This window comes from Lepisosteus oculatus, chromosome 9 (assembly GCF_040954835.1).
Source record: "Lepisosteus oculatus isolate fLepOcu1 chromosome 9, fLepOcu1.hap2, whole genome shotgun sequence".
NCBI classification, from domain to species: Eukaryota; Metazoa; Chordata; class Actinopteri; order Semionotiformes; family Lepisosteidae; genus Lepisosteus; species Lepisosteus oculatus.
The window spans coordinates 11908717-11936618 of NC_090704.1; the positions used below are offsets into that span (position 1 = coordinate 11908717).

Genomic DNA, 27902 nt, shown 5'->3' on the forward strand with positions numbered 1-27902 from the left:
AGTTTGTTAACGACTGTGGAATTTAAAAAAGCAACCGGACTGCTGGTTGGCTTTGTTGGCAGCGTACTGATTGGATAGGAGGAATCCACAGACTCCTCTGTGATTGGCTGAAGGGGGAAATTTGAAATGTTTCACTGGGTGGGTCTTCGTGTGCATGCAGTTGTAGTCCACAGAGAGAAGAAATGGGTTAATAATTTTAGGTGTTATAAAAGCGATTTTTATACAGCAGTAGGATAGATTTTTTTAAGATGTCCGCTTTTGTTAAGAAGGGTGTTTTACTGGACTTCAGTCCGACGTGCAGTGTCCATAATGAAATCAATCCAGGCAAGGGTGCTGCTGTTACGAACTTCTCATCTGGGGATGCAAACAAGGAAAACAAGAGTGGTTCGTACCCCGTGTTAAGTCTTGTGCAGTTCTCAAGGGCTCCGTTTGTGAGTTTCGAGACCGTGAAGTTGGGATCTTCTAAAGGATCAGTCTTGGTTGTCGAAAATCCAAATCAAGATGTGGCCGAAGTGAAAATAGATAAATTTCCTTCTGCCAAAGGATTTTCGGTGGATCACAGGCATTTCATTCTTAAGGTAATGTCATTTCTTTTTTTATTATTTGTCGTGTGTGCTAATGTCTGTCAAAAGTACATTTTCATGTAATTATCTCGTTTTGTCCTGTGATATTTTGATATGAAAACTGGCCCCAGAAAAAGGGATCATGCATTACAAGAGTTTAGCGTCGTTGTAATAACTGAAGGCGTTTTTTGCTCACAATAGAAAATATTACCTCTTATTTCGTCTTTTTAGCTGCCTACATTTCGATGAAGTTTCGAAAGTTCGATGCCTTGTTGCCTATGTATTCGTCCTTGTGTATTTAGGTGATTTTGGTATTCTTCTAAACACCCGGACGGTTAATGCAAACTGCAAAACAAAAAAAGGTATTTTTTGTCAGTTTTAAAAAGTAGACACTGTCCATCTCTCCAGTGAACTTGGGCTCATCCCTCATCGTAGAATATGGTCTCCTGCAGAATAGACGATGACATCATTCGCAAATTTATACGGAGCAAATATCAGTCATTTGAAAAATAAGTTTACGTACTGCTTGAATATCTGCATAGTGTATATTCAAATGTGACTGGAAGACACTTCCCATACGAACAATCTGAGCAACTTTAATATTGTACTGTACCTACTGTAAAGCGTTATACGCATTGTAAATTTGTTGTAGTCTGCGCTTGATTTTGCCCTTATGCTAGTTGTAATCTCTTGTATAAAATGGGAATATATTTTTTTTCTTCAGATAAACCTGATCGTTTACAGATACTGTAATTTGTTTTAGAGCAACCGAATAGCAATATAGCGTCCTACTGTTGTTTTTCCAACATTTTTTACCTTGTTTTAAGTTCTATATTTTTCTTGGAACTGGGATTGTCCTATTTTGAAATCACCTGTTCTGGTGACTTAGAATTTCCCAAATATCAATCAGAGTTGCAGTAAGGTGAATTAAACCATATGAGTGATTAATACATTATTCCCTGCCTTTATTGAAGGGTCTTTATGGCTGTTGAGTTTATATAAATATATATGTAAATGATATAATAAATATATATGGAAATATAAAGACTGGTATATGCAGTAACACTAGAAATAATTCCTTATATTTATATAGCACTTTTCTGGACACTCCACTCAAAGTGCTTTATATAGATACTTTATTAATCCTGTGAGGGAAATTGTAGTGCAACAGCAGCCTTGCACAGTCAACACAGCACAGTGTAATGAAATTATACAATAATATACAATACAGTAAGTACTCCAGAAAATGGAGTATACAGAATTGCTCACAGTACAGAAAATATAAGACAAACCAGAAACCAGTACAGTACACAAAAAGATGTATTGCACATTATAAATATATTGCACAAAAATCACTTGTAAACAGGAGAACTAGCTGTAAAGTGAGAATTCATGTTCAGTCCAAAAACAGATCAAAGTTGCCCCTGCCCAGACACACAGCGGATGAGTTGTAGAGTCTTATGGTAGAAGGCAAGAATGAGCTTCTGTTGCGCTCCCTGCCGCACCGTGTTTGGATCAGAATATTGCTGAATGTGCTCTTCATTCTCACAAATGTGTCATAGGGGGGATGGGAGACGTTGTCCATGATGGTCGTTAATTTGGACACCATTATTCTCTCAGCCGCTACCTCCAAGGGGTCCAGATCCGACCCAATGACAGAACTTGCTCTTTTGATGAGCTTGTTCAGCCTGTTAGCATAAAGGCAATGGGAACTTCCCTACATCATCAACAATGTGCGCATCACCCACCTGGATGATGCGACAGCAGCCATAGTGTACCTGTACGCTCAGCATACATCAGCTGTCAATGGTGAGGAAACAGAGTGATATAGTGGCTTCAGAGTAGATTGATAAAGGCCAAGTGAAATTTGGCCAGGACACAGGGTAACTTTTTGAGAAGAGCCCTGGTATATTATTTTTATATAATGTTTTTTTTACTCTAAAAAAATATATACATAAAATTGAATATATTTGTTATGAATATACAGTCCTTATGCATCCTTATTTTTTATACATCAAGATTGTAAAGACTGCTTCATTCTCCATGTGTATATATAGCTCGCCCTTCTGATGCGTTGGAACGAATGTTATTTTTTTTATCAAGTTCAATGCACAGTACAAAAATCTTGAGAGACGGTCTAGAAAAACATAAGCTGATTTTATACATTCCATCCATGTGTACTCATAGTGCCTTTTATTTTAAGAAATCATAAAAGTGACCATTTGAAAACTCAGTTGAAAATCCATCTTGGAAAACTGAAGAGACAAGCAGTAGTAGCTGAATGCATCTCCCTATATTAGGTTTGGTTACGATGGAAGTCTTTTTGTTAAGAATGGTATGTAACTGAATGGGAAGCGTGGAATTTATATAGAAATGACCGAATTACATTATCTGTGAATTACATTATTAATGAACTGAATCATTTTTAACGTTTCATTTGTAGCCAGAAGAAAGCACCAGCTTGTCAATAACATGGACCCCTGTGGAGGAAGGAGGAGTCAGAGAACTAATTACTTTTATTGCAAATGGTATTGTAAAGCATCAAGCTATTTTGCTTGGAAGAGCAGAAGCACCCAAAAAGAAAAGAGTAAGTTCCTTTTTCTGTTTTATTCTCAGATGTAAGCGCTAGCTTAATAAAATACATTTCTGACATTGTTCTGGTGACACTTGACAACAAGCCATGGTAATGTAGCAAAGTAAAAAGTAGCAACCTAGAATTTTTTTTTTGTCTTTCAGAAAAGCTTGTGGGACTCGATAAAAACTAAGAGACCTTCAGAATGTCCCGTCCCAGCTAAGGGAAGGAAAACTGATTCTTCATTAAAGAAGTCTGCCAACAAAACATTCCATGTTTCTCGAAAAGTGCAGTATGTCAAGGAGAAGGGGCGAAGCCCACTTTCGTCATACAGTAATGCCCCGATAGTTGGAAGTACTCTTATGTCAAATCCTGCTGAGAGTCGATCAGGTCTTTCAGAAAAAGAGTCTTATTACACACCTGGCTCCTTGCAAAAATCTAAGACGCGTTCTGCACTGGACAAATCAAAGAGTAATGATTCCTTCCTTGATGACAAATCTGTTCCTCTTCCCAGGCCTACTTTTCTGGTGTCTGATTTTGATCATGTAGAAAGGTCTGACCATATAGAAACACGAACCTTTGAATGTTCGTCTCTTGTTCCCAGTACTAGTGATGTGAGAGTTGTCAGTGTACTGAATAGGACACACTCTCCTGTTTATACTCCAGATCGTGTTGTAAACCCACTTACACCACGAATCAACTCGAGACGAGCTCCAGACTCTTTGTTAAGAGAAGATGCTCCTGATGGAGGCCTCAAGTTTTCGCCAGTGACTCCAATCCTATCTGTTCAAGATGCATTGGCAATTATTCAATCTGATGTCACACATGGATGTGAGGAAGGTGATGTCCTGCCTGCGATGTGCTCAAGTTTTGATTTTTCAGATTCTTTGGATTTGTTGACGGACACTGAGGGATTTCTGTCTTCTAAACCTGCTGAACCACTAGCTCTTCCTGAGATTTCTTCAGATTTTGAGCCTGTCAAGGCAAGGTTAACCTTCTTTGTAAAATCCAAAACTGTCCATGAGCATGAATCGAAAGATGAAACGAAGCACGCTCGGGTAACTACAAAATCTAAGAAACACACATTTTTAGCTGAAACCGTTACCAAGAGCAGAAGCTGTTCCTCCCAAGAGAGCAAACCTGAACATGGGCGAAAAGCAAGTTCTAAACGGCTGCTTATGGACAAAACAGTGGAATTAATAGAGGATGAATGTGTGAAGCCAGTTTCAAGAGTATTCAAGGCTGTTAAATTCCAAAGCCTTCCTGTCATTGATTCTGATGTGAGCCTAGAAGCTCCAAATGCTTCAGGCCAATCTCAATCCCCATTGGTGGTTGTCCAGTCAAATTTCTCTGCAGTTGTGTCTCACCAACATCTTTCTCCAGTGTTGGCTCCACTTAGTTTGACTTCAAATGTGGCTGAGGAGCCTGGTTTGTCTCCAATAGTCCCAACCAGAACCAGTGGCTCTCTGCTCTCCACCTGGACTGATGTCTCTTTGGTGGCTGGACAACATGATCTTGGTCCAATACTGTTGAACCAGTCAGAAACAGCCCCTTCGGCAATCCAGCCTACACTTCCTGTGCTGTTGGATTCTCCTGATCACCAAAGCAAAAAAAGAAAAAGTGACGAGTTTTCAAAAGACAACTTGTGTGAAACATTTCAGATTAAAAGAAGCCGATCATTTAGGCCTGAAACAGAGAAAAATAAATCCGTACAGGAAAGAAGACCCAGCTCAAGAACATCACAGAGTCTTCACAAAGTGACAGCAGGCAAGAATATATAATTATTTACTATATATATATATTTTGTGGTCAAAATTGAATATTTTTTTTATTTTAGTATTTGTAAACTAGAGTTTTCTAGATTATAGTCTATGCTAAATATTTCATTAAGTGGGATGTGGCCTTATTGTGAGGACTATTGGCATGTTTATTTTTCTCTATCAATTTGAATTAAGAAATACTGCGTGTATTGTTTGTTAAACAAAGGTATACATTTAATGTTTTTTTCTTTTAGCAACACGTAACTCCCATTCAACTGTCTCCACAAAATCTATGAAGTCCCTCAATGTGGCTCAGTCACAGCTGATATTTTCAAAGCCAGTTAAGAAAGGTAATGTTAGTTTTTTTTCCCCAAAACTTTCTAACAAAGTGAAACAGTGTTGATCATATGTTCAAATGCAGTAGAGATTTCTGAGTCATTATGTTTGCAAACCAGTAACAGGATCAAAGACTTGATCAGCGAAGATATTAAACATCAAACCTAATGCAACTGTTCATTGTGCAAATTGCACTGCAGTTAAAGAACTGCCTTTAAATACAGAGTAACTTGCAAATGTTTATTGGAAGGATTAGTTCGACACCTGTATCGTGCTTTCTCCCTGCGCTTGTTTTAAATTCGTTACACTACTGTGAAACACGGGATTGCTGTGAAGTTCATACCTGTTATAATGTAAGCCTAAAATGTTCATTATGAATTTTCCACCTTTTTTATTTAAGGTACTGTAAGATCAAGTGTCAAAACCTCTTTGAAAACTACAAAGTCTGTAGCAGGAGTTGCACAGTCACAACTCACCTTCATTAAACCAGTACAAACAGGTATGTATTTAAAGACCTTAATTTTTTTAATCAAGTCTCAAATTTTTGTTGTGGGATGGAAGGCAAACTTCTGAATTTTTACACAAGGAAGTTACTTTTACCTTTTTTTAAATAGCAATACCAAGACACCCATTACCATTTGCTGCCAAAAACATGTTCTATGATGAGCGATGGATTGAAAAGCAAGAGCGAGGTTTCACATGGTGGATTAATTACGTTCTCACACCTGATGATTTCAAAGTCAACACTGAAGTCTCAAAAGGTACGTTTTACATGATAATTTGCTGTGAGGAATGGAATGTTGTTTTCTGTATTGTAACTTCAGGTTAGGTTTTTCATATCTGTTAATTTGAGGTAAATGTACTGAGCTTGTATGTAAACTCAAAACTATCCATATGACTTCTATTTTTTTCAGTTGTACTAGTCTATTAATATGTAAGTCTTTTATGATAAGATTACTTTTGCATACAAAAGTAAATAACGTTTTTGTTTTCCAGTCAGTGCCATGTCCTTAGTGATGGGAGTTGAGAATCAACACAAAGTCAGTGTCCCCAAAGCACCAACTAAAGAGGAGATGTCTTTCAAAGCATATACTGCCCGCTGTAGGCTAAATCGCCTTCGTCGTGCTGCTTGTTGTCTTTTTACATCCGAGTCAATGGTCAAGGCCATCCAGCGGCTAGAGCTCGAGATTGAAGCTAAGAGGCTTCTGGTACGGAAGGACCGGCATCTCTGGAAGGACATAGGTAGGTTTATGTGATTAACTTCTGTTTTTTCAATCACTTATTTTCTTATGTTAATGTCTTTCTCATCATAACGGGGGAAAAAAGTTTTGCATGGACTCTTCTGTGAAATTACAGGAGATGTGAGCTGCTAAGTCTTATCATTCCACCTTTTTGTGTGTATAAACCAAAGAAAATAAGTTCATCAGCTACCTTTGACTCGGATATAATAATTCCTTATGCTTATATAGTGCTTTTCTAGATACTCCACTTAAAGCACTTTACAGGTAATGGGACCCCCCTCCACCACCACCAATGTGCAGCCCCACGTAGATGGTGCTCTCAGTGGGTAGAAGAACAGAGTGATTTAGCCAGTTCATAGATGGGGACTATTAAGTGGGCATGACTGGTAAAGGCCAATAGGGCAATTGGGCCAGGATGCCAGGGTGGCACCCCTACTCTTTTCGAGAAACATTCTGGGATTTTTAATGACCACAGAGAGTTGGGACCTTGGTTTTCCATCTTGTCCGAAGGACAGTACCTTTTTTCAGTATAGTGTCCCTGTCACTATACCGGGGCATTAGGACCCTCACAAACAGCAGGGTCAGCACTTCTACTGGCCCCACTAACGCCTCTTCCAGCAGAAACCTTAGTTCTTCTCAGGAGGTGCTGACCAGGCCTGCTTAGCTTCAGTGGGTTGTCAGATGTGAGTTGCGAAGTGATATGGCTGCTGGCAATATATGTGCAAATGTCTCCTTTAGCGTTGAAATTTGACAACGTGAATAAGTATTCATACTCAGAAGTCAGTGCTGCTCCTGATTTGTGCCGTTACCTGAAAAGTTATCTGCGTTTGTGTTTGTATGCTTCCTGACACCCTTGTGGTCATTTTTAAAGGGGAACGCCAGAAGGTTCTGAATTGGTTGCTGTCCTACAATCCTCTTTGGCTGCGAATAGGACTTGAGGTATTGTACATCTTGAGTTTTTGTTTTTCAATTCATATAAAGAATCTCTTGTCACCTGCAAGGCATGTTCCTGAAAACTCTTGTGTGTAGGTAAAGATGCAGCTGGTAAACAATGGACCTAAGGGGAAAAAATAGAGTTAGGGGAACTGAAGTCACGACTTTGAATAAAAACATTTTCTCATATAAGAAAGTAAAGAAAAACACAGTATTCTGGATAGTTTTTAAATACATTTCTGGCATAATTCTTACCTTATGCTTGTTTCCCAAACTGCATATGGCATGTACAAGACATTAAGTGACAATGCTGTTTTACTACTTAAGATCTCTCTGAAAATCCCCTCACTTTTTTATTGTATGAATGACAGATTGATTTACGCCAAACAACCAATCATCAGGAGTATTACTTGGCTCTTCACACAATTCATCAATCTTTTTTTGTTAATCTTCACAGATCTAGATCAGTTAGCATTACTGGACATTTGAATGTATTATTTAACTATTGATTATTATTTCTGATATTGACAATTGCATTGGGCTTTGATGGTTTTGGATATGATTGTACACTAATATGCACTGAACACTTTAAGAATGAGAGAAATTGCAGACATCTACTGGCAATGGTGGCTGACTGAGAAAGAATGATATTGGGCTGCATGGTTGCTCGCTCTTTCTTGAAAACTCTTTTGAGTCAACATGCATCACAATACATGGATGGTTCTGGAACATGTGGATACTCAACATTAGTAAAATTTTGCATGGATATTCAACACCATGCAACTGTAAATTCACATATCATGGGATTACTGCCTTTACATTTTTTTTGGCTGTGCTTTATGTTTGAGAATAGTCATGCTGCATATCGATCTCATCCTCTAAGTCTTTTGTTTGTTTTAGGTCATTTATGGGGAGCTTATTTCTTTAGAGAGCAACAGTGATGTCATGGGTATGGCGATGTTTATTCTTAATCGCTTGCTTTGGAACCCTGATATTGCTGCGGAATATAGACACCCCAAAGTACCTCATCTATATCGAGATGGTAAGACACCTGGCTCATCATGTCCTTTTTTTTGTTATTATAGTGGTGTTGTGGTCTTCATTAAGTGGAATTTTTGTTTTTGTTTGTTTTCTCTCTCTCGGGTAGGTCATGAGGAAGCTCTGTCTCGTTTCACCTTGAAGAAGCTTCTCCTGTTGGTGTGTTTCCTTGACAAAGCAAAAGAGTCCAGGATAATTGAACACGATCCTTGTTTGTTTTGCATGGATGCAGAATTTAAGGTTGGTTTTCTATTTTATTTGTGAAGGGTTTCAGACCAAGTCAGTATAGGAGGTTTCTTGTAATATTATGTACAAATGTGTATGTGCACAAATAATTTTGTATTTTAGGGTAATTATATGCTTTTTTAGAATGTTGTAGTCCTTCACTGATCATTTTGTATTTGATAAAATTCTCTGAACTTTTCCTTGGCTGAGGGATAGACATTTTATAATTATTTATTGCTCTTTGATATTTTCATAGTCAAGCAAAGACCTCCTACTGGCATTTTCAAGGGATTTTCTAAGTGGAGAAGGAATTCTTTCTCGCCATCTTGGATTCTTGGGCTTACCTGTCTCTCATGTCCAAACTCCACTGGATGAGTTCAGCTTTGCTGTGAAAAAACTGTCTGTTGACCTAAGATGTGGAATCCGCTTGGTGTAAGTTACAATGATCTGCTTTTTTGTTTTCTTTTTTTAAGTGCATAGTTCTGCAAAAAGGTGGTGTTTTCTTTAGAACGCACTTTTTTTTCTTTTAACCTTTTAATACTCTTTTCATAGTATTGGAAACAAGTCAAGGAAAATAAGATACTGTTGTTTAATAGTTTATTTCTGAAGTAAGCCGTGATTTATTTCCTAAAATGAGAACATAAAGTTTTTCATTGCACACAGAAATGTAGCATTCACAGGTGGTCCATATGAGGAAATATTTAGCATAAGTACTATTAAAGAATTTACAGAAGAAAACTCTGCTTTTAAAGGGAAGTTGCATTTTTTGTGCAAAGAAACTATTTGTAAAGGAAATCCCGAAGCCTTTCCTTTTTTACTGATATTTTTTTTTTGGACCCAGGCGAGTTATGGAGCTTTTTACACAGGACTGGAGCCTGTCACGTAAGCTCAGGGTGCCTGCCATCAGTCGCCTTCAGAAGATACACAATGTTGATGTTGCACTTCAGGTCCTCAAAGCAAGAGGAGTTGATCTAAATGACGAACATGGTGAGTTTGTATTTCATATTATTTATGTAGGCCTTATATTTAGTTCACGTGTTGAGCATGGTCTTTTTTTTTTTTTTTCCAAGGAGCGACAATTGACTCAAGAGATATAGTGGATGGGCACAGAGAGAAGACTCTGACACTGCTGTGGACAATCATTTTTGCTTTTCAGGTAAGTCATGTGTGAGTTTATATTTGTAGTTTTAAACTGCAGTTTGAGTTTACCCATATTTAATGTCCTCTCGTCTGTTCTCATCAGGATCTCAATTGCAGAGACTGCACTAACTAAATTGTATTTACTGCAGGTTGATATTTTACTTGATGAGACCCAGCTGGAGGAGGAAATTGGTTTCCTCAGAAGAGCATGGAGGACACGTCAAAAGCTTACAGCGCTACAGTCCAACCATGGCCTAGTGGAGAAAACAAAAAATGAAAGCAATAACATTTTGAAGGGCAGCAGGAAGATGAATCTATTGATGGACTGGGTGAATGCTGTATGCATATTTTACGATGCAAAAGTAGGTCGCTTACTTTTTCTTAAAGCTTGCAAACCTTTTCAGTATTTCTTCATGTTTGTGTGATAAACATCGCTGATTGTGAATAATTTGTACTTTTGTTTTCCCAAAATGTAATTATGAATTGTACACCTTGTGTACCTTTTATCATTGTTCTTTCTGTTTCTTTTTCCAGGTTGAGAACTTCACTGTCTCGTTCTCTGATGGGCGAGTTCTTTGCTACCTCATCCATCACTATCATCCTTGCTATTTACCTTTAAGTGCTGTTAGTAAGAGTACAACACAGACAGTAGAATGTGGTCAGCGTGGAACAGTTGGACTAAATAGTTCAACTAGTGACTCTGAGAGCTCCTTTGATGTTTGGCCTGAATCCCAAAATGGTAATTAAGTTTGTGACCACTTATGTATTGCGTATCTAAGGGGTTCAGATTTGTGCTATGATTACATTTTAATACAAATAGCACTTTTTCTTCATAAGTTCTGCTGTACTAGGGGGTTGTGTAGAAAACTAGTTTGCTTTAATAATAAATTTCAGCTTACCTTGAGGACTTCTTGATGTTAAATTTATTAGTATTCATTAAGTTGCCACTAGACGTTCTAAGGCAAATGAAAGCTGAATATGTGCATTTGTGGCTCGTCTACTGATTTCTAAAAGTGCAAAAAGGACACTATGAAAATACTGAGTACATCTTAATACCTGAGTAGGCTTTGTACATTGCATCTGGCTTCTATGTGATTTATCTGTGGTCTGAGCTTTTTCTTCACATTGGTAATGTATATTTGTAACTAACTTATTATCCTTTGATTACTTTAGTTATTTTGTGCTAAATTAATCGGTTGAAAGAAGAGAACATAATTTTCACGTTACTTTCAAAAACAGGCACCTCGACATTGATGCTTTTCAAAGAGCTCTTGGAAAAGGAGAGGAAGAATTTCCAGTTGGTGAATACAGCAGTGTCTTCCCTTGGAGGAGTGCCAGCAATGATAGATCCTGCTGATATGTCTAATACTATTCCAAATGAAAAGGTGTGTTTACTATTAAATTCTACATTACCCTTTCTCAGTTTTAGTGAACTTTATAGATATTTTGAATTTATTTTTGTCCTGTTTCTCAGAGAGCCAAAATACTATTGTGCTACATTCATTTTTACAATGAGCTACTCAAAGCCTGTGATGCATAGTGTAGTGAAAGCTCTGGGACAGTTATACATTTTAAACTATGTATTGGATAGGTTAAATTGGTATTTGTCCTTTTCTAAGAAAAAAGGAAAAGATGAAGATGTTTTATGTAGAATACTGTATTAAAATTCCGAGTCCGAGCATGAGCATAAAAAAAATAGACATGACACTTCTAGTTACAGAATTGTAATACATATTCATTGAGTTAAACTTTGACATGTAAATTAATTAAAATTACTAATTGAATTGATTTGCATAATATTTAGTGTTTAAATGTCTTTGCATTTAAAAGCAATGTTGACATGATGTAGCACATATAGCTTTTAGTCTCTGGGATTTGGAGTTGGTCTTTAGAATTATTCATTGTAAAATATAAAAATACAGTTGCAATAAACAAATTGAATCTCTCTCTGCACATTTCTCATTCAATCAAGCAGAAGACCCAAACTGGACTAATGCACCACTGATAAACTTTTACTATTCATGATACTTTTTGTCTATATTGCTCAATTTATGATTTTCAGGTTTTACCATTAAGATGTTTTTTCTTTTTCAGGTTGTTGTCTGTTACCTCTCTTTTCTTTGTGCCCGGCTTCTGGATCTTCGTAAAGAGACTAGAGCTGCTCGAGTTATCCAGGAAGCATGGCGGAAATTCAGACTGCAAATGGAGCTAAAGCTTTATGAGGTACAAAAATCTTATTTTGAATACTGTATTTTGTCATCTTTGTAATCTAGTGTACCTAGTGATTACAAGTTACAATCTAGTGATGTGTTTTTTTTACTTTGAAGTGCTGTTCTCTTAAAACTGGTTTCGTATTTTCTTAACTATAGGCAAAAAACAAAGCTGCACTCAAAATTCAATCAGCTGTTCTGAGGTTTCTTCAGCGTCGAAGAAATGAGAGGAAAAATATGGCTGCACTTCTCATCCAGACATCCTGGAGGGGATATATTGGAAGACAGAAAGTCAGAGAGATGAAAAGAGAACAGCTTCATATTCTTCAGAACTCTGCTGCAGCCACTATCCAGGTATAGATTGTATTGCTTCTTAAGTCTGTCTCAGTTGATATTAGAGGTGATGCATTTGAAGGGTGCTTTGTTTTTATTAGCCTTGCTAACAATTGAATGTTTTATTTTTTAGAGTCTAATTTGGTTGTTCTTAAACTTCCTTAGATGCTGTCTTACTATGTATAAAACGACGTTCTGGCATTGCATTAAACCATTTCATCTCCCACTCTTTGCAAGGAAACTGCAATATTGCAAGGAAAGCTCAATGCCTTACCAGATATCCCTAAATTAATTTTAATTATTCAATTATAAAATTTTCAATTAAAGGATCTAAAGTGAACTGTCAATCAAAACCGGAGCTAGTTAACATGGGGAAGAATTTAGTGGTGCAGTTTTAATTTCTTTTAAAAGGCTTTCAGTCAATTTAAGTTGTTCTGCCATTTTGTCAGCGAAAGTCATGTGAATCAGATTTTTCCTGTTCCCTAGGAACACGAGTCACTTACCTCTTCAGAAAGAGTTAACAGGCAGTGAGGGCTACAGCATGAGGCGATAAGGAAACATTGCTAGACTTGTGTTATCAAGACTAGATTATTTTCTGTTAAGTAGTACATGTATGAATTATGTTTTCGATTATATAATTGTTCTGTTATGGAATTAAAGTGCTATTCTTTTTTTCAGGCACATTGGAGGAGATATTCTGCTGTGAAAAAGTTCCAGCAATTGAAGTGCTGCACTATTGTAATCCAAGCCTATGCAAGGATGAAACGTGCATTTGTTGCATACCAGAACGTTCTATCAGCTGCGAAAACAATTCAGAAACACTGGAAGGCACACCAGTTGGAAAGAGCAGAACGCCAAAAATATTTAACCCTGAGGCGTTCAGTGGTCATTATCCAGCGAGGGTTCAGGAGATGGAAGGCTCGTGCTTTAAAGAAGATGAACAGTGCTGCAGCAGTAATACAGGCTGCATTCCGCAGCTGGCAGAAACGAAAAGCTGAAAGAAAAAATCAGGCAGCTGTGAAGATACAGTCATGGTACCGCATGTGCAAATACCAGAAAAAATACGTTGACATCCAACAGAAAATGATCAAAATACAGGCATGGTATAGAGGTAGTAGGACACAACGCTTGTATCAAAAAACTAAATGGGCTGCCGTGTGCATACAAAGACATTACAGAGCTTACAGACAATGTAGAGCTGATCGGGAAAGATACTTATTGACCCAGAGAATGACCACAGTCATCCAGTCCTTCTACAGAGGAATGAAAGCGCGATGGCATGTCAAGGAAATAAAGGCAGCTACTGTCATCCAGTCTTTTTGGAGAATGAAGAGGGAGAGAAGGAAATTTTTAAATGCAAAGCAAAGTGCTGTCATTTTGCAGTCCTGCCTAAGAAGATGGAATGCATGGAAGAGGTACCAGAAAATGAAAAGGTCTGCCATCGTGATCCAGAATCGTTATAGAGCATATGTTAGTGGCAAAAAAGTGCAGGCTGAATACAACAGAATTCGGTCTGCTGTAATTTCTCTGCAATCAGCGTACAGAAAATGGCAAGACAGAAGAAAGGCACAGATGCACCGGTCTGTGGTCAAAATTCAGGCCTGGTATCGTGGTTACAGTGCTCGAAAGAAATTCAGAATGGTAAAAGAAGCCACAATAAAAATCCAGTCTTATATTAAAATGGTGCAAGCTCGTCAGCATTACTGCAGTTTAAAGAAAGCCACACTTCAAATGCAGACGTTGTACAGAGCCAATAAACTCTGTCATCTGGAAAGGACAGAGTATCAAAGGAAACGTGATGCTTGTATTTGTCTCCAAGCAGCTGTTAAAGGACACTTGCAGAGGAAACGTTTGGATACTTGGAGAAAGTCTGCAACTAAAATTCAGTCTTTTTTCAGAATGTACAAGACAAGAAGTCTGTACCTAAAAATGTGTAGTGCCACTGTCATTATTCAGAAACGCTTCAGGGTGTATAGGGAGTGTGTCAGATGCAGACACCAATTTTTGGAATTTAAAGCAGCAACCATATGTTTACAGGCAGCATATAGAGGCTATAGTTTGCGCAAAATGATTAAATACCAGAACAAATCTGCAACTATTATCCAAACAGCAGTCCGAGCTCACATTCACAGAAGAAGGTTTGTAGAAATGAGGCAAGCTTCCGCTGTAATTCAGAGGTGGTTTAGGGCTTGTAAAGAGAGGCAGAAGATTAGAGAGACCTATCTGAATATGCAAAGAGCAGCTCTTACTCTTCAGGCAGCTTATCGTGGTCACAGAGTACGTAAGCAAATGTTGAAACATCATCGAGCAGCAACAGTGATTCAAGCAGCCTTTAGAATGTTTGTGATTCGCAAAGACTTCCTCCGTTTAAAGCAAGCAGCTGTGTCTGTACAGAAACGTTTCAGGGCTAAGATAGCAGGCCAGAACCAGAAACGGAAATATCAGAATCTTCGTAAGTCAGTAGTGAGACTTCAGGCATTGTGGAGAGGGCAAACTGTCCGAAAACAAATGAGAAAATGGCATGATGCTGCTGTGGCAATACAATCACTTTACAGAACACATGTGGCGCAGTCTATGTACAGATCAAAGAAAAGGGCAGCTCTTGTATTGCAGCGCCAATACAGGGCTTACTATTTAGGGAAGAAACAGCATTATCAGTATGTGCAAATCAGAAAAGCTGTGATAGCTGTGCAGGCAGGGTTCCGTGGCATGAAAGCTAGGAGAGAACTGAAAGAAAAACACAGAGCAGCTACTACAATTCAGGCAGCATTTAAAGCCTATAGCTGTAAGAAAAAACTTGCGTCTTTCAAAAAGGCGGCAACTTTCATCCAGCAATGGTATCGGGCATGTTCTGTTGGCCGGCATCAATGTCAAGAATTTATTAAGCTAAAACAAGTGGCTGTGAAACTGCAGGCAGTTTATCGAGGGTCCAAAGTAAGGAAAGACATGAGAAACATGCATCAAGCAGCAACAGTCATTCAAGCGAATTTTCGAATGTACAAAGCAAGAATTGTTTACCGTGCAATGAAATTGGCAGCAACCATCATACAGCAGCATTACAAAGCCTGTGCAAGAAGAAATCAGGAACGTAAAAAATATCTGTTACTGAAAAGCTCTGCTGTTGTTATACAGTCAGCGTACAGAGGTATGAAAACTCGCCTGCAAATTCAGAAAATGCACAGAGCAGCAACCGTGATTCAAGCAACTTACCGAAAGTACAAACAACATATCGTGTTTAGAAGGTTTTGCTGGGCAGCAAGTGTTATACAGCAACGATACAAAGCCCATAAAATCAGAAATATTGAAGTTAAAAAATACAGAGCAAAGAAGAACGCAGCTGTTGTCATTCAGTCAGCTTTCCGTGGCTTTAAATCTAGACGGCAAGTTATGGAAATGCACAAAGCTGCAACCATTATCCAAAGGACATTTAGGACTTACTGTGAGCGCCGACGGTTTCTTTCACTTAAAGCAGCTTCTGTTGTAATTCAGCAGAAATATCGAGCTACTGTTGCTGCAAAAACAGATCGAAAAGTCTATCTGATGCACCGTTGTGCCATTGTTGCCTTACAGTCTGCCTACAGAGGTATGAAGGACAGAAGAACGATCAGAAAGATGCATCAGGCGGCCACCGTAATTCAAGCTGCATTCAGAATGCACCGAGCTAGAATACCATTCCAAGCAATGAAGCTTGCAGCCACCTTAATACAAAAGTATTACAGGGCATATGTAAATGGAAAAAATGAAAGACAAGCATTTATAAAGCTTCGAAACAGTGCGGTACTGATACAAGCAGCTTACAGAGGTATGAAGGAGCGACGACAGTTACAGGCAAAATGCAAAGCTGCTGTAGTTATTCAAGCCAAATTTAGAATGCACTTGCATAAGTCTTATTACAAGAGGCTGCAGTGGGCTGCTCAGTTTGTGCAACAGCGATACAGAGCAAACAAAATAAGGGAGACTGCAATGGAAATGCTCAAGTCAAAGAAGCACGCTGCAATTTTGATTCAGTCCGCTTTTCGTGGCATGAAGTCCAGACAATGTGTAAAAGACATGCACAAAGCTGCCAGTATTATTCAGAGTAGTTTTAAAGCGTACAGAGAACGCAAGAGGTATCTTTCTGTTAAATTGTCTGTCCTTGCAGTTCAGCAAAGGTATCGTGCCACAGTAGCTGCAAAGCGACAGAAAGAGCACTACAGTTCTTTGCGTCATGCAACCTTAACCATACAAGCTGCTTATAGAGGTTTTAGAACAAGAAAGGAAATTCGTCAAAAACATTTGGCAGCGACAGTGATCCAGGCTGCATTCAGAAGTCACAGGGAAACCGTGAAATTCCAGGCAATGAAAATGTCCTCTCTCATAATTCAGAAGCATTACAAAGCTTACATTCAAGGTAGAAAGGATAGAGAGAAATATTTAAAATTAAGATTGGCTGTCGTGACCATTCAAGCAATGTTCAGGGGTAAAAGGGTTAGACAGAATGTAGCAGAAATGCAGAAAGCTGCAAGTACTGTACAAGCCAGTTACCGAATGTATAGACAAAGGATGGCTTTCAAGAGGATGAGATGGGCAGCCAGTGTACTCCAGCAAAGATTCAGGGCTCATAGAGTAAGAAATTCTGAGATGCTCCGTTATCAAAGCATAAGGAAGGCAGTGGTGTGCATCCAGGCTGCATTCCGTGCCCAAAGAGCAAGGAAGCTGGTTAAACAAGTTGGAGCTGCCCGAAAAATTCAATCCGTTTTAAAGATGTTTCTGAGGCGACGTCATTTCTTAAAGCAGAAGGCTGCCTCTGTTGTAATTCAGTCTGTATACAGGAGCTACAGAGCAAGAGTCTCTTATACAGCCATGCGGGTCTCTGCAGCAGTAATCCAAAGGTGGTACAGGTCCTGCAGAGTTGCTCAGAAACAACAAGCCAAGTATCATGCAATGAAGCAAGCAGCACTTACATTGCAGTCTGCTTATCGAGGGATGGTTGCAAGAAAGTTCCTAAAACATAAGCGAGCTGCAGTCAAGGTTCAGTCTGTGCTCCACATGGTCATGTATCGTAGGAGATTTTTAAAACTTCGATCAGCTACAGTTAGATTACAAGCTTCATTTAGAGCTTATGCAGCTATGAAACAGTTCAGACGGTACAGAATGGCAACCCTGACTATTCAGAAGCATTACAAGGCCCACAAAGCAAAGAAAGCACAGAGATCCACTTACCTGAAGACTTTGGAAAGTATCCGAAAGCTTCAATCAAGAGTGCGTGGATACCTTGAGTACAGGAGATTCCAAAGGATCAAGAAGAGTACAGTAACTATTCAGGTAAACAATAACTGTTTATTTACGGATAGGAGAATTATAAAAAATCTACTTAATTGGCAAAATCATTCTTAACGTATAATTTGGAGTTTTTCTTCAATTGTTTTTTTTTACTGATTCAGTTATGTGCAGCAGATTAAACCGTTCTATATTCTTAGATATGGATACATTGGGTTTTTTTTCATTAGTCATTTTTCATTCCTGTCAATTGATAGATCAAAGTGCTGACACTTAATATTGGTGGGATTTCTCCTAATAGGTGTTTTTTATAATAAGATGACAAATATAAGATGACAAAAAATTGTCAGTGGAACTTACCTATAATAAAACACAGTCAAATATTGTTTTGGATATGTAGAATTACATCTGGTAGTCCTGCTGCAGCATATACAAGCATTTAACTTATATTTACATTTGCAATGTTTGAGCTATGTTCATTTTGTATAAATATTTTCTGCATGCAATTTAGAGATTGTGAAATTCTGAGTAACTAATAAAGTATGGATTGTACGTGGTTTTTTTTATTAAACAGGCCTTTTACCGTGGCTTTGTACAGCGGCTGGTGTTCCTACAGTATAAGACTTCCGCCACAAAAATACAGAGATATTACAGAGCCCATATACTTCAGAAAACAGAGAGGGCTAAATTCTTGGAGTTGAAGAAGTCTGCAATTGCTGTACAGGTATGAAACCCGCCGTTTGAACTTTAGAATATGTGAAGAAAATATCTTATGAATTATTCCATCTAACTGTATATGCTCAGCTCAGGATTTTCTGCCATCGTGACCCTTTGTTGCAGGCTGTGATCCGAGGCTACTTGGCTAGACAACTTGCCATGAAAATGCGGGCAGCACGTGCTATCCAAGCATGGTATAAAGGCGTCCTTGTGCGCAGAGATCTTCTGGCAACAAAGAAAGCCATTGCGACAGTTCATCGCTGTATTCAAACAAGGCAAATAAGAAACAGGTAACCAAACAAAATTTGAGGGTAATTGAATTTACTTCTGTACAGTTTAAGAACTAGAGCAGGATACCATGTGTATATATATATATGCACACTTACATACAATACACTGTATATGCATTGGAGATTCTTAGTCATGGGTCTGAAGGATGCCAGTGGTTGGAATGGTTTTTTATCCTTTTTGCAACCTTTTAAGTATTCATAGGTTAATTGAGATTTATTTTTAAGTCTTGCACTTAGCTCTTAAATAGTTGAATTAGATCTATAATAAATGAGCTCTGATGTGTGAATTTCAGAGATGTTGAAATTCTGGTGTATTAGCTGAAATATGACCAATTGCTAAAGTGAGTGAACAATTTGTTGGAGTTTTTATGAAGGCAAATCTGCATAAAATTGGAGTTTATTGATTTGTTGGAAATAACATGCTTCAGTTATTTCAAGCTTTTTAAACTCGGGGCTTAGTGCAGAATAGTCTAAAGTGTAAACAACAGGTTACAGATTTTCCCATAATGAAAATCTGCAGATGCAGAAACGGGAGTTTCTTAGGAGCAGAAATTGCAGGACTGAGTACCTTTGTTTTAGGTCACGATTGTAGTAATGATTTTGAAAATGTGATAATGAAAAGTTGTACAGTTAAAAAGAAAAACACTTCACCCCCAGAATACAACTCTATTTTCAAGTTTCAGATTTAATAAAAAAAACTCTCTATAAAATATGGTAATAAATGCATTTACATGATTCTGCTTGGTCAGCTTTTGAGATCAAATGGTATCATTTCTATGCTGACTATACTCAAATCTACATCTCTATTTTATCTTATTGCATCTCTGACATAAAAAAAAAATGGATGACTCAAAATTTCCTTCATCTAAAGACTGAAGTCATGCTTATTGGCACCCCCCATTAACTTTGTAACGCCAATGCTGTAACCCTATCTATGGATAGCAATGTACTTGAGCTTCAGGCTAAATTGAAAAACTTGGGGGTGATATTTGATTCAGGCTTGACTTTCGCCGCACGTGAAGCATAAAGAAGTCAAAACTTCTTTCACCTCAAAAATATCGATACGTCCTGTTATCACAAACTGTGGCTGAAAAGCTGATCAACACATTTGTCTTCTCCAGAATTGGCTACTGTAATGCTTTATTCGCTGGGGTTTCTAAATCCACATTGAATAAACTCCAGTATGTCCAAAATTTGGCAGCCAGAGTCCTGACCAGGTCTAATGCAAGTGATCACATTACTCCTATCCTGGAGTCCTTGCACTGGCTTCCTGTCAAGTTTTGTCGACTTCAGAATCCTCATGCTCACCTATGAGGCTCTGCATGGCTTAGCACCTCAGTACCTGCCTGAGCTATTCTTGCCCTACTCCCCACCTAATTCTGGTGTCCTATCTGTCCCCAAGCCCGTCTACACTCTATGGGTGACAGGGCCTTCTCCTGTTATGCCCCTTTAGTAACAGACAAATAAGTTCTGGAACCCTGAACTGAGTTTATTGCATGCAAGGAACAATAAGATCAAAGTATTGTTTGAAATATATAGGTACAAAACTTCCAGTTTATATAGCATATTTCAGCTGCTTCTGACGCAAATTGTTACCATGGTAACGGGGGGACATCTGTGTTTGGACATTCCCAAGACCTTGAACACTTTTAATGGTTGGTTTTATCTTTCCTTAGTTAAGGAGTCTATATCTTGCACTTGGAATTTCACATCAATTAACTCCCATCCCTACCATAACTCAAAGGTGCCTAAGCCTGGAATGTCTTGTGGTACAAGAGGTCTTTGTGCAGAAAGAAATCGGTTAACCCCTTTTTCACATCTTATATCTTTCTTCACCCTAAATCTCTGGAACTCTATCCCCAAGGATATCGGAGAGTCACCTTCCCTAAACTTCAAATCCAGACTCAAAACCTTTTTCTTTAGAATAGCCTTTTCTTAACTGGTTCTGTTCTTTAGCCCTCTGCTCCTACTGTATTTAGTACCACGATCTACTGTCTCCTCTGTCTGTGTATTTTCGTCGTGCATATCTTGTGTATTTTTTATTGGTGTTGTCATTCTGTAAAGCGCTTTGAGAAGCCACCTTTAAAGTCGCTATATAAAAGTTATTATTATTATAAGAAATGGATGTATATCATGAACAGAAAGAACGAACACTCCTGATTTCTCAATAGATACCTGAAGATCTGCCAGAGTGTACGCATTATTCAGAAAAGGTGGAGAGAAACCCTTTATGCAAGGAAAGAGCACCACAATTTCCTAAAAATGAAATCATCTTCAATCAAGATTCAGGCTACGTGGAAAGGATACTGTACAAGGAAAAAGCTTTTGAGGGTAAAACATTTTATTTTTTAACTAAACAAATATTTGCTATTACAGGGTTATGTAATTAAAAGGGAACCAGAGTCCCAATTTCTCAGACTGGTTATATTGGTTGGCAAGATCGGTAACAAATTGACAGTATTGCAAAATTTTGAATTTAGCACAGAATCTGCAACTTTGTGAAAGTACTGCACGGTTTCCATTTTGTCACAAACTACTGGTCTTGCCACGAGCGAGGGTTAGAGCAAATTGTGATATGAAGCTGCCCTTCCTGCTCACTAGTCACTTTAATAACTAATGTTATGCGATTTACAAGCAAATAAGTACAGGACAGCAGCAGACATTTCACCACAGACATGATCCAATCTGCATGCAGAGTTAACAAGTAGTATTTGTTGGCACAATTAACCAAGCCTGCTTGTTTACAATGTAATAGGGCTGCTTCACATCACTAGACGTTCTGTTGCCCTGTTCTGAATTGCATAATATGGCACTGCGTATACTTGGAGATCTTGTCTGTTTTGTGATTAACATATACAGTAAAACCTCCAATTTAAATGTGTACATTTTGCTTTCATTGTGGTTTGAAGTGCACTCATCAATGCTGATTCTGTATATCACTGAAATATCAAAAATGATGTTGCAGTTCCCCTTTAATGTGTACAAAGGTGCAACAGAAAAGGGAGAGGTAGATCCCCCTGATTTTGTTTTCTGTTCAGTTTTATAGACTTGCACAAATAACGGAGCATACTTTTCTTATGAAAATACTCCCCTTTGCCATCACAGGAGCATTAAATCAAGGCATTCTAACACAGGTGTAGTAGGTTTGCACAGCCATTCGGTTGTAGTCACTTAACATTTTCACTTAAAAAATTCACTTAACCGTCTGCTTAGGCGCAGACAACTGCAACTGATGCGTTTAGGCTTTTTTCCAGTGTTCACATCTCTTGAATTTACCAGTTGTACAGCAGTACTTTTTCTTTAATAGAATTGAAGTGTATGTGATTGTGGCCACCATTGTGCAAAATAAGCCAGCTTCCGAATACTTACACTGGAAGAGCCAGCTGATTTTCTTTTTTTTTTAATTTAGGAAAAGAGAATGAAACGGGCTGCTATCACCCTGCAAGCCTTCTGTCGTGGCTGGCTTGTGAGAAAAAGGGTAAGTGGGAGTCACAGCTGTATGGCGGAGCGTTTTATAAAAATCACATTGTGCCTGTAGCTTTCTGACCTTTTTTGGCCTTTTTGTGAATCTTTCAATATTGTTTGTATTAACTTTTCAAAAACAACCTTGCTGTCAGTAGCAACATTTACCACATTAAATTTCAATTTTAAATTGTTGCACAGATTGCAGAGGAGAAGGAAGTCAAAAGGAGACTACGCTTCTCAGCAGCCGTGTATCATCATCTTTGTGCTATGAAGATACAGCGAAGGCTAAGAGCTTATTTGGCCCTGAAGTCTGCAAAGCAGCAAATGCATTCTGTGATTTCTTTACAGGTACAGTAATGATGGTATGGCATGCTGTGAAATTGAAGTGGTAATATTCTACAAAGCCAATATCCTATGGCAGGAGTCGGGAACCTTTTCTGCCTGGATCCCTTGTTTTCCATGCCAATTAACCTCTTTCCTAAGTCATATCTCAGAACCCAGGTTTTATATTAAGTTGCTTTTATGGACTCGGTTAAAAAAGTCAAAGGCTTCACTGATGTGAAGAGAATTATGTGATTGAATTTGAGAGCTTTTAATTGCATGTTTTTATCATGTGTTTTACAGTTCTACGTGTTTTACAGTTTACAAAATTGGTTTTGTAGTTTGCTTTTTCCATAGTCGGGTCAGCTGCCTTCTCCATTGGATAAAAAATAAGCGTTTTCCAGCTGTTTCTTACTAGATCCTGGCCCATATTAATATTTTAAATTGGCTAGAAAATAAAAAATATAGGCTTTGTGTCAGGATGTGTTTGAGTAACATTCTACCAAAAAGTAATTCTGTACCTGTTCATAAACAATTGGAGAAAAAAAGAAATCCAATTGACCAAATCTATCGACTAGCGGCATATAAGTAAATTAATAATTTGTTGCAAATTGTTATTATTCACAAACTAGTGAATAAAATAAATTGCTGATATGATCTTAAATATTAAATTGTTGGTCAAATTCCATTTTTTTTCTTGTATTATCATAACTCTTTCTCCTCACACCTTTAATAATGAAAAACAGTGCAGTTTACCTTTAACAGAAATATTAAGCCCATTGTAATGAATGCCTTTCTAAATGCTGTTTCACTTTATATAATTGCCTATTGGCATTTTATAAAGATTAATTATGCTTTTCTGTGTGAAGTTCATTTGGAGTGGTAGCAAGAAAAAATATTCCTGGATTTAGGGGGATTATCAAATACAAACAGGTCAACAAAGCTAAATCTCTTGCGCTCAGAGCAAAGGGGATTAGGAGGAGTTTGGATCCCAGTATATATAATTCTAAGGGGTATGGAATAGGGTCAGCACTCTAGCAAGACATGAAAATGGGGTCAGAATAGTGACGTTAAATTGAGACTAGAAAACTACACAAAGATTTGTGGGTGTATGCAACAATCCTCTCAGCCATGTGGGTTATTCAAGAAATAGCTGAATTAAATCAGGTTTACTAAACTATTAAACCTCCAAAGGTGGTCAGAATTACTCCCTCTTGTTTGCAGCTCAATATATGGAAAAATCTATCCGGATCAGCCGTAATATTTGAATTGCTTTTTTCTGCAGAGGTGGATTAGATCTAAGCTACAGAGGAAAAGATATCTTGAGGAGAGGGAAAAAATGATAAAGGTTCAGCGAGCAGTCAGAGCATGGCTCCATCGGCGAAATGAAGCTGCCACTGTCATTCAACAAGCAGTGAAAAGATTCTTGTTCAAGAGACGACAGCAAAGGGCACAGCGTGGGATTATAAAGTTCCAGGTACATTGTTTAAACCATGGAGTAATTACCTTTTGATTAATCAAATAAAAAAAAATAAAAGACCCCTCACTTTTTTTGCTTTCTCTCAATTTAAGGCCTTGTGGAGAGGGTTCCGTTCACGAAAGAAGAGCGATACTTCTGAAATTGTTGCCATGAGATGTCGATTCGAAAGTGTAAATCAAGGCGTCAGAGAAGAAGATAAGCTTTGGAACAAGACAACGATTGCAATTGACTACCTTTTAAAATACAAGCACTTTTCATATATTCTTGCAGCTTTGAAACACCTAGGTAAGGCTGTTTCCACTATTTTTGAGTCTTGCCTTTTGATTATTTTACTCTTAATGTTCATGTTTGCGCTAGTATTAATATTTCATAGTCCAGAGGTTCCTAGCGCTGCTTCTGGAGGACCTCTGTGTCCACTGGTTTTTGTTCAAACTGAGATATGCATCACTAATGATTTGCGTTAAATTGATCTGCTGTCTTGTTTAGTCTTAGTTTCTGCATTCAGCTTCATTCAGGGTCAAGCGTCAGCATACAGAACTTTATGTAGCCTTTCGTCAATGTGTATTTAACCTTTGCTCCCTTCTGCCTTGACACTTTCTTCATGGGTGACTACTTTATGATGAACAAAAACATGTGAGAATGACAATGTATCAAACCCCCCAATGAATATTTTTGTTTTTCTCCTGGCTTGTTTGTTTGACTTGCCTACCTTTTTACTTTTCATGTAACAGGCCTGTGAAGTTCTTAAACTCTACCATTAGAACAGGACTGATACTGGACCCATTCCTTGTTTTAAGAACTAAAAGCCAATTTAAAAGCATTGATCAAACAGACAACTTAGCCAGAACTCGGAGCAAATGCGACAAAATGCCACAAGGAGGTCACCTGTGCTGTAACTTAGGGATGGGTGGATCAGGTCTTGGCAGATAATCCTTTGGTTTTCTTTCCAGTAATTAATTTAATTACATTACTGAGTTACCTATTTAACACATTGCTATTGATGATAATCCTTATGTTGAGTTCATTTTGGGACTTGAGGAAAATATCATGTTTAATATGAAAATGATCTATTTCTTATTTTTCAGAAACTGCAACAAGGCTTTCATCAAAGTGTTGTGAACATCTTGTGAACAGTGGAGCAACATTAACTATTTTCACTCTGATCAGGAGCTGCAATCGAAGTGTCCCTTGTATGGAAGTAATCACTTATGCCGTCCAAGTTCTCCTGAATTTGTCAAAGGTATGCTTTGTGGGTCTTTCATAAATGTTTTGGATTTATTTGAAGAGGTCGATGCGGTGCTCTTTAATACTGCTGTACCGTAAAAGAAGCTTTCACAAAAGCCATGGTTCTTTCTGTAGTAACACTTGAAATGAATTTTCTCTTACTGAGTCTTGGGTGTTTAATAGTTGAAGTAATTAAAATAACTGATTATCCAGAGTGCTTCTTTTAAGTTGATTTGAGTTTATTTCTGAAGACTTTGCTGTCACCTTTTTTTTTTTGCAATATGTAGCATTCATTTTATGTTTGTCTCTTTTTGTCGTCTTTAGTATGATAAAACAACGGATGCAGTGTATGATGTGGACCATTCCATTGACACATTGTTAGACCTCCTGCAGATCTACAGAGACAAAGCAGGAGACAAAGTGGCAGATAAAGGAGGAAGCATTTTCGCCAAAACCTGTTTCCTTTTAGTCATCCTGCTGCAAAACACACAGCGGGCTGTGGTAAATATTTGTGTTCTGTGGTTAAAAATAAAGCTTACCGTGTTTGGTTTCATGAAACATTGAAGTTTTAAGGATGGCAATTTATGGTCAATATTTATACCAACTTTCAAAATCACATCTGTCTTTTTTACAAGAAATCTGGTAAATTCGCGTCCAAGTTTACATGTGCAGTTGTGCCATGTGCAAATTAAAAGGCTTAATGTCCAATGTAATCTGATTTTTCCTACTGGAAAATTTGCATGATATTTTATAACAAGCAGTAATCGCAACACCACAAGTACCTGATAACTGGATTGATAACTTAGTTTTTAGTTCAGGGTGACTTGGAATATCATGCATGTGTTTTTCTCTCAATGCAGGAGGTCCGTAATCTTCCTAAAGCAGTGGACCGTATTTGCAGCATTTATCGGCTTACTGCTCGGAAGCACAAGATGGATGCTGCAAGGACCCTTACTAGACAGAAGATGAATGTCTCACTCAATGGAAGCTTCTTTTCCCAAGTAACTCCCCATAAGACAAAGGCAATTCCTAGGTAGGTTGCAATAATGATATAGAGCCATAGGGTTTTGGCTTTGATATCGTATGGTGATGGTGGACTACTTGTGGTCTGTGCTTGAAGATGTGAATGTAAAATGGGACACCAATTGAGCTTACAATTGTATTAAACATTACGGAGTATGATGACCAAGAGCATCTGACTTCAAATTCAAGTCTCGCATTTATCTGCATTACAAAAGACAAGTAGAAATTAGGTTAAATGTTACTCTGAGAAACCTGAATATTCTTGTGGTTTCTGCTATAATATGGATTCTGATACGATATAACACAATACTCAAGCATGGGTATTGGAAGTAGTTAAGGTGTCTCAAAAAGGGACAGTGGTCAAATATCTAGTGACAACATGTGCATTTCTTAGCATGTTCAAAGCAAGAAAGGAGGTGTTTGCTGAGTTGTAAGGCGGCCTGAGATGCAAAGTGGTCCTCTGGTTTACCTTGGTTAATTAAGTTTGTGGTAATCGTTAAGAGTCATCAACAATATAAACAATATAAAAAGACAGAAGGATAGAGAAGGGAAAAAGAGGACTGGAGAGAGTAAAGGGAGCAACTGGAGGCAAAAGGTCCTTTGCTGCTTCTGTTCTCTGGGATATGGTGGCAGAGAACCACCATATTCTGATTCCTTGAATCAGAATCTGTGCTGTGCTGATGCTACTAGTACAAATGCATCCAGCCATCCTCTCAGTCAGCCTAGGTCCTGCCCCTTGTAACTTCCAGAAGACTGCTGAATGCATTGGAAAGGATTGGAGATGGGCTCTGAGGCAGCTTTGCCCAATTGCCATAGCTGCCCTTGGTTTTTTGCAGCCTGATGTTAAGTGCTCTCAGGCTTCTGTATAAAAGTATTACTTGTGAAATTAACACCCATGTAAATTAAAATGTAATAATTTTACCATTTTTTCAAACATTATTTTTCTTTGTTAGATATTCTGCACAACATAGTTTGTGATAACCTAAACTGGCCTTCTAGTAAAAAAAAAAACATTTCAAGTGTGAGCTTATTCTGATTTCCCAGTGAGTGAATACTTCAGCAGGCATAGCAAAAGTCATCCAGACCAGACTGTAGGCCTCTTTAGGTTAATTATAATACAGCAGATGTCATAAATGCTATTTTTAACACTGTAATTAAATTGAGTGATCCTTGATTGAAGCAACACATTTGCATAATTGCATGATGAGCTGTAGGGTGGTAGTAATCATCTAAATAAAATTTATAACATTCGTTTTTAAGGCAAGGGACCTTCAGATATACATTTTCACTGTTCAACCCTACAAATCTTTCTTTTTCAGAATTGCTCCTGACTGGGTCTTAAGAAAAGACAACATGAAAGAAGTAGTGGATCCTCTTCAAGCAATTCAGATGGTTGCAGATGCTCTTGCTATAGTGCCTTAGAAAACTGAATAAGTGATTTAAAGAAAAAGCAAAACTATGTAAATGAAATTTCAGACCTTCCTTTCAGACCAGACCTTTTTAACAAAGATGAAACTATTTTGTGCAATGTTTCATTAAAGAGGTTAGTTTAGATCAAACATCCTGTGTTAGAGCTTTACAAAGATGTAAGTAGAAGTTTTTTATCCAGTTTCTCCTACAGTATGTGCCTTTTAGTTTTATGTGGACTTTATGCTTTCATAAACTTAAAACCTGTATTTTATTCTTTTAAAAAACACATTGTACATAATTCAAACATTGTACATTGTTGTTTTTCATTTCTAAAATACAGACATCGAATTTTGGAAACCCTT

At 37.9% G+C, this 27902-nt stretch overlaps 1 protein-coding gene across 1 annotated transcript; it reads left to right on the forward strand.

Moving 5' to 3' along the window:
* Positions 1–27902, forward strand: aspm (assembly factor for spindle microtubules). Its single transcript, XM_069194141.1, has 30 exons — positions 1–578; positions 3007–3150; positions 3300–4902; positions 5150–5245; positions 5632–5730; positions 5846–5992; positions 6228–6473; positions 7344–7411; positions 8306–8447; positions 8553–8683; positions 8925–9100; positions 9510–9655; positions 9739–9824; positions 9958–10170; positions 10343–10547; positions 11048–11193; positions 11903–12031; positions 12178–12372; positions 13030–17655; positions 18185–18334; positions 18451–18617; positions 20789–20948; positions 22027–22095; positions 22281–22430; positions 23689–23880; positions 23976–24168; positions 24969–25123; positions 25432–25608; positions 25968–26140; positions 27450–27902. The coding sequence occupies exons 1-30, from the start codon at positions 249–251 to the stop codon at positions 27550–27552; spliced, it is 10617 nt and encodes a 3538-aa protein (XP_069050242.1). The 5' UTR covers positions 1–248; the 3' UTR covers positions 27553–27902.

Coding starts and splice junctions, on each gene's coding strand:
- aspm (XM_069194141.1), top strand. CDS start 249: ATGTCCGCTTTTGTTAAGAAGGGTGTTTTACTGGACTTCAGTCCGACG. Junction 17,656..18,184: donor AGAGTACAGTAACTATTCAG/GTAAACAATAAC, acceptor TTTATTAAACAG/GCCTTTTACCGTGGCTTTGT. Junction 24,169..24,968: donor TGCAGCTTTGAAACACCTAG/GTAAGGCTGTTT, acceptor CTTATTTTTCAG/AAACTGCAACAAGGCTTTCA.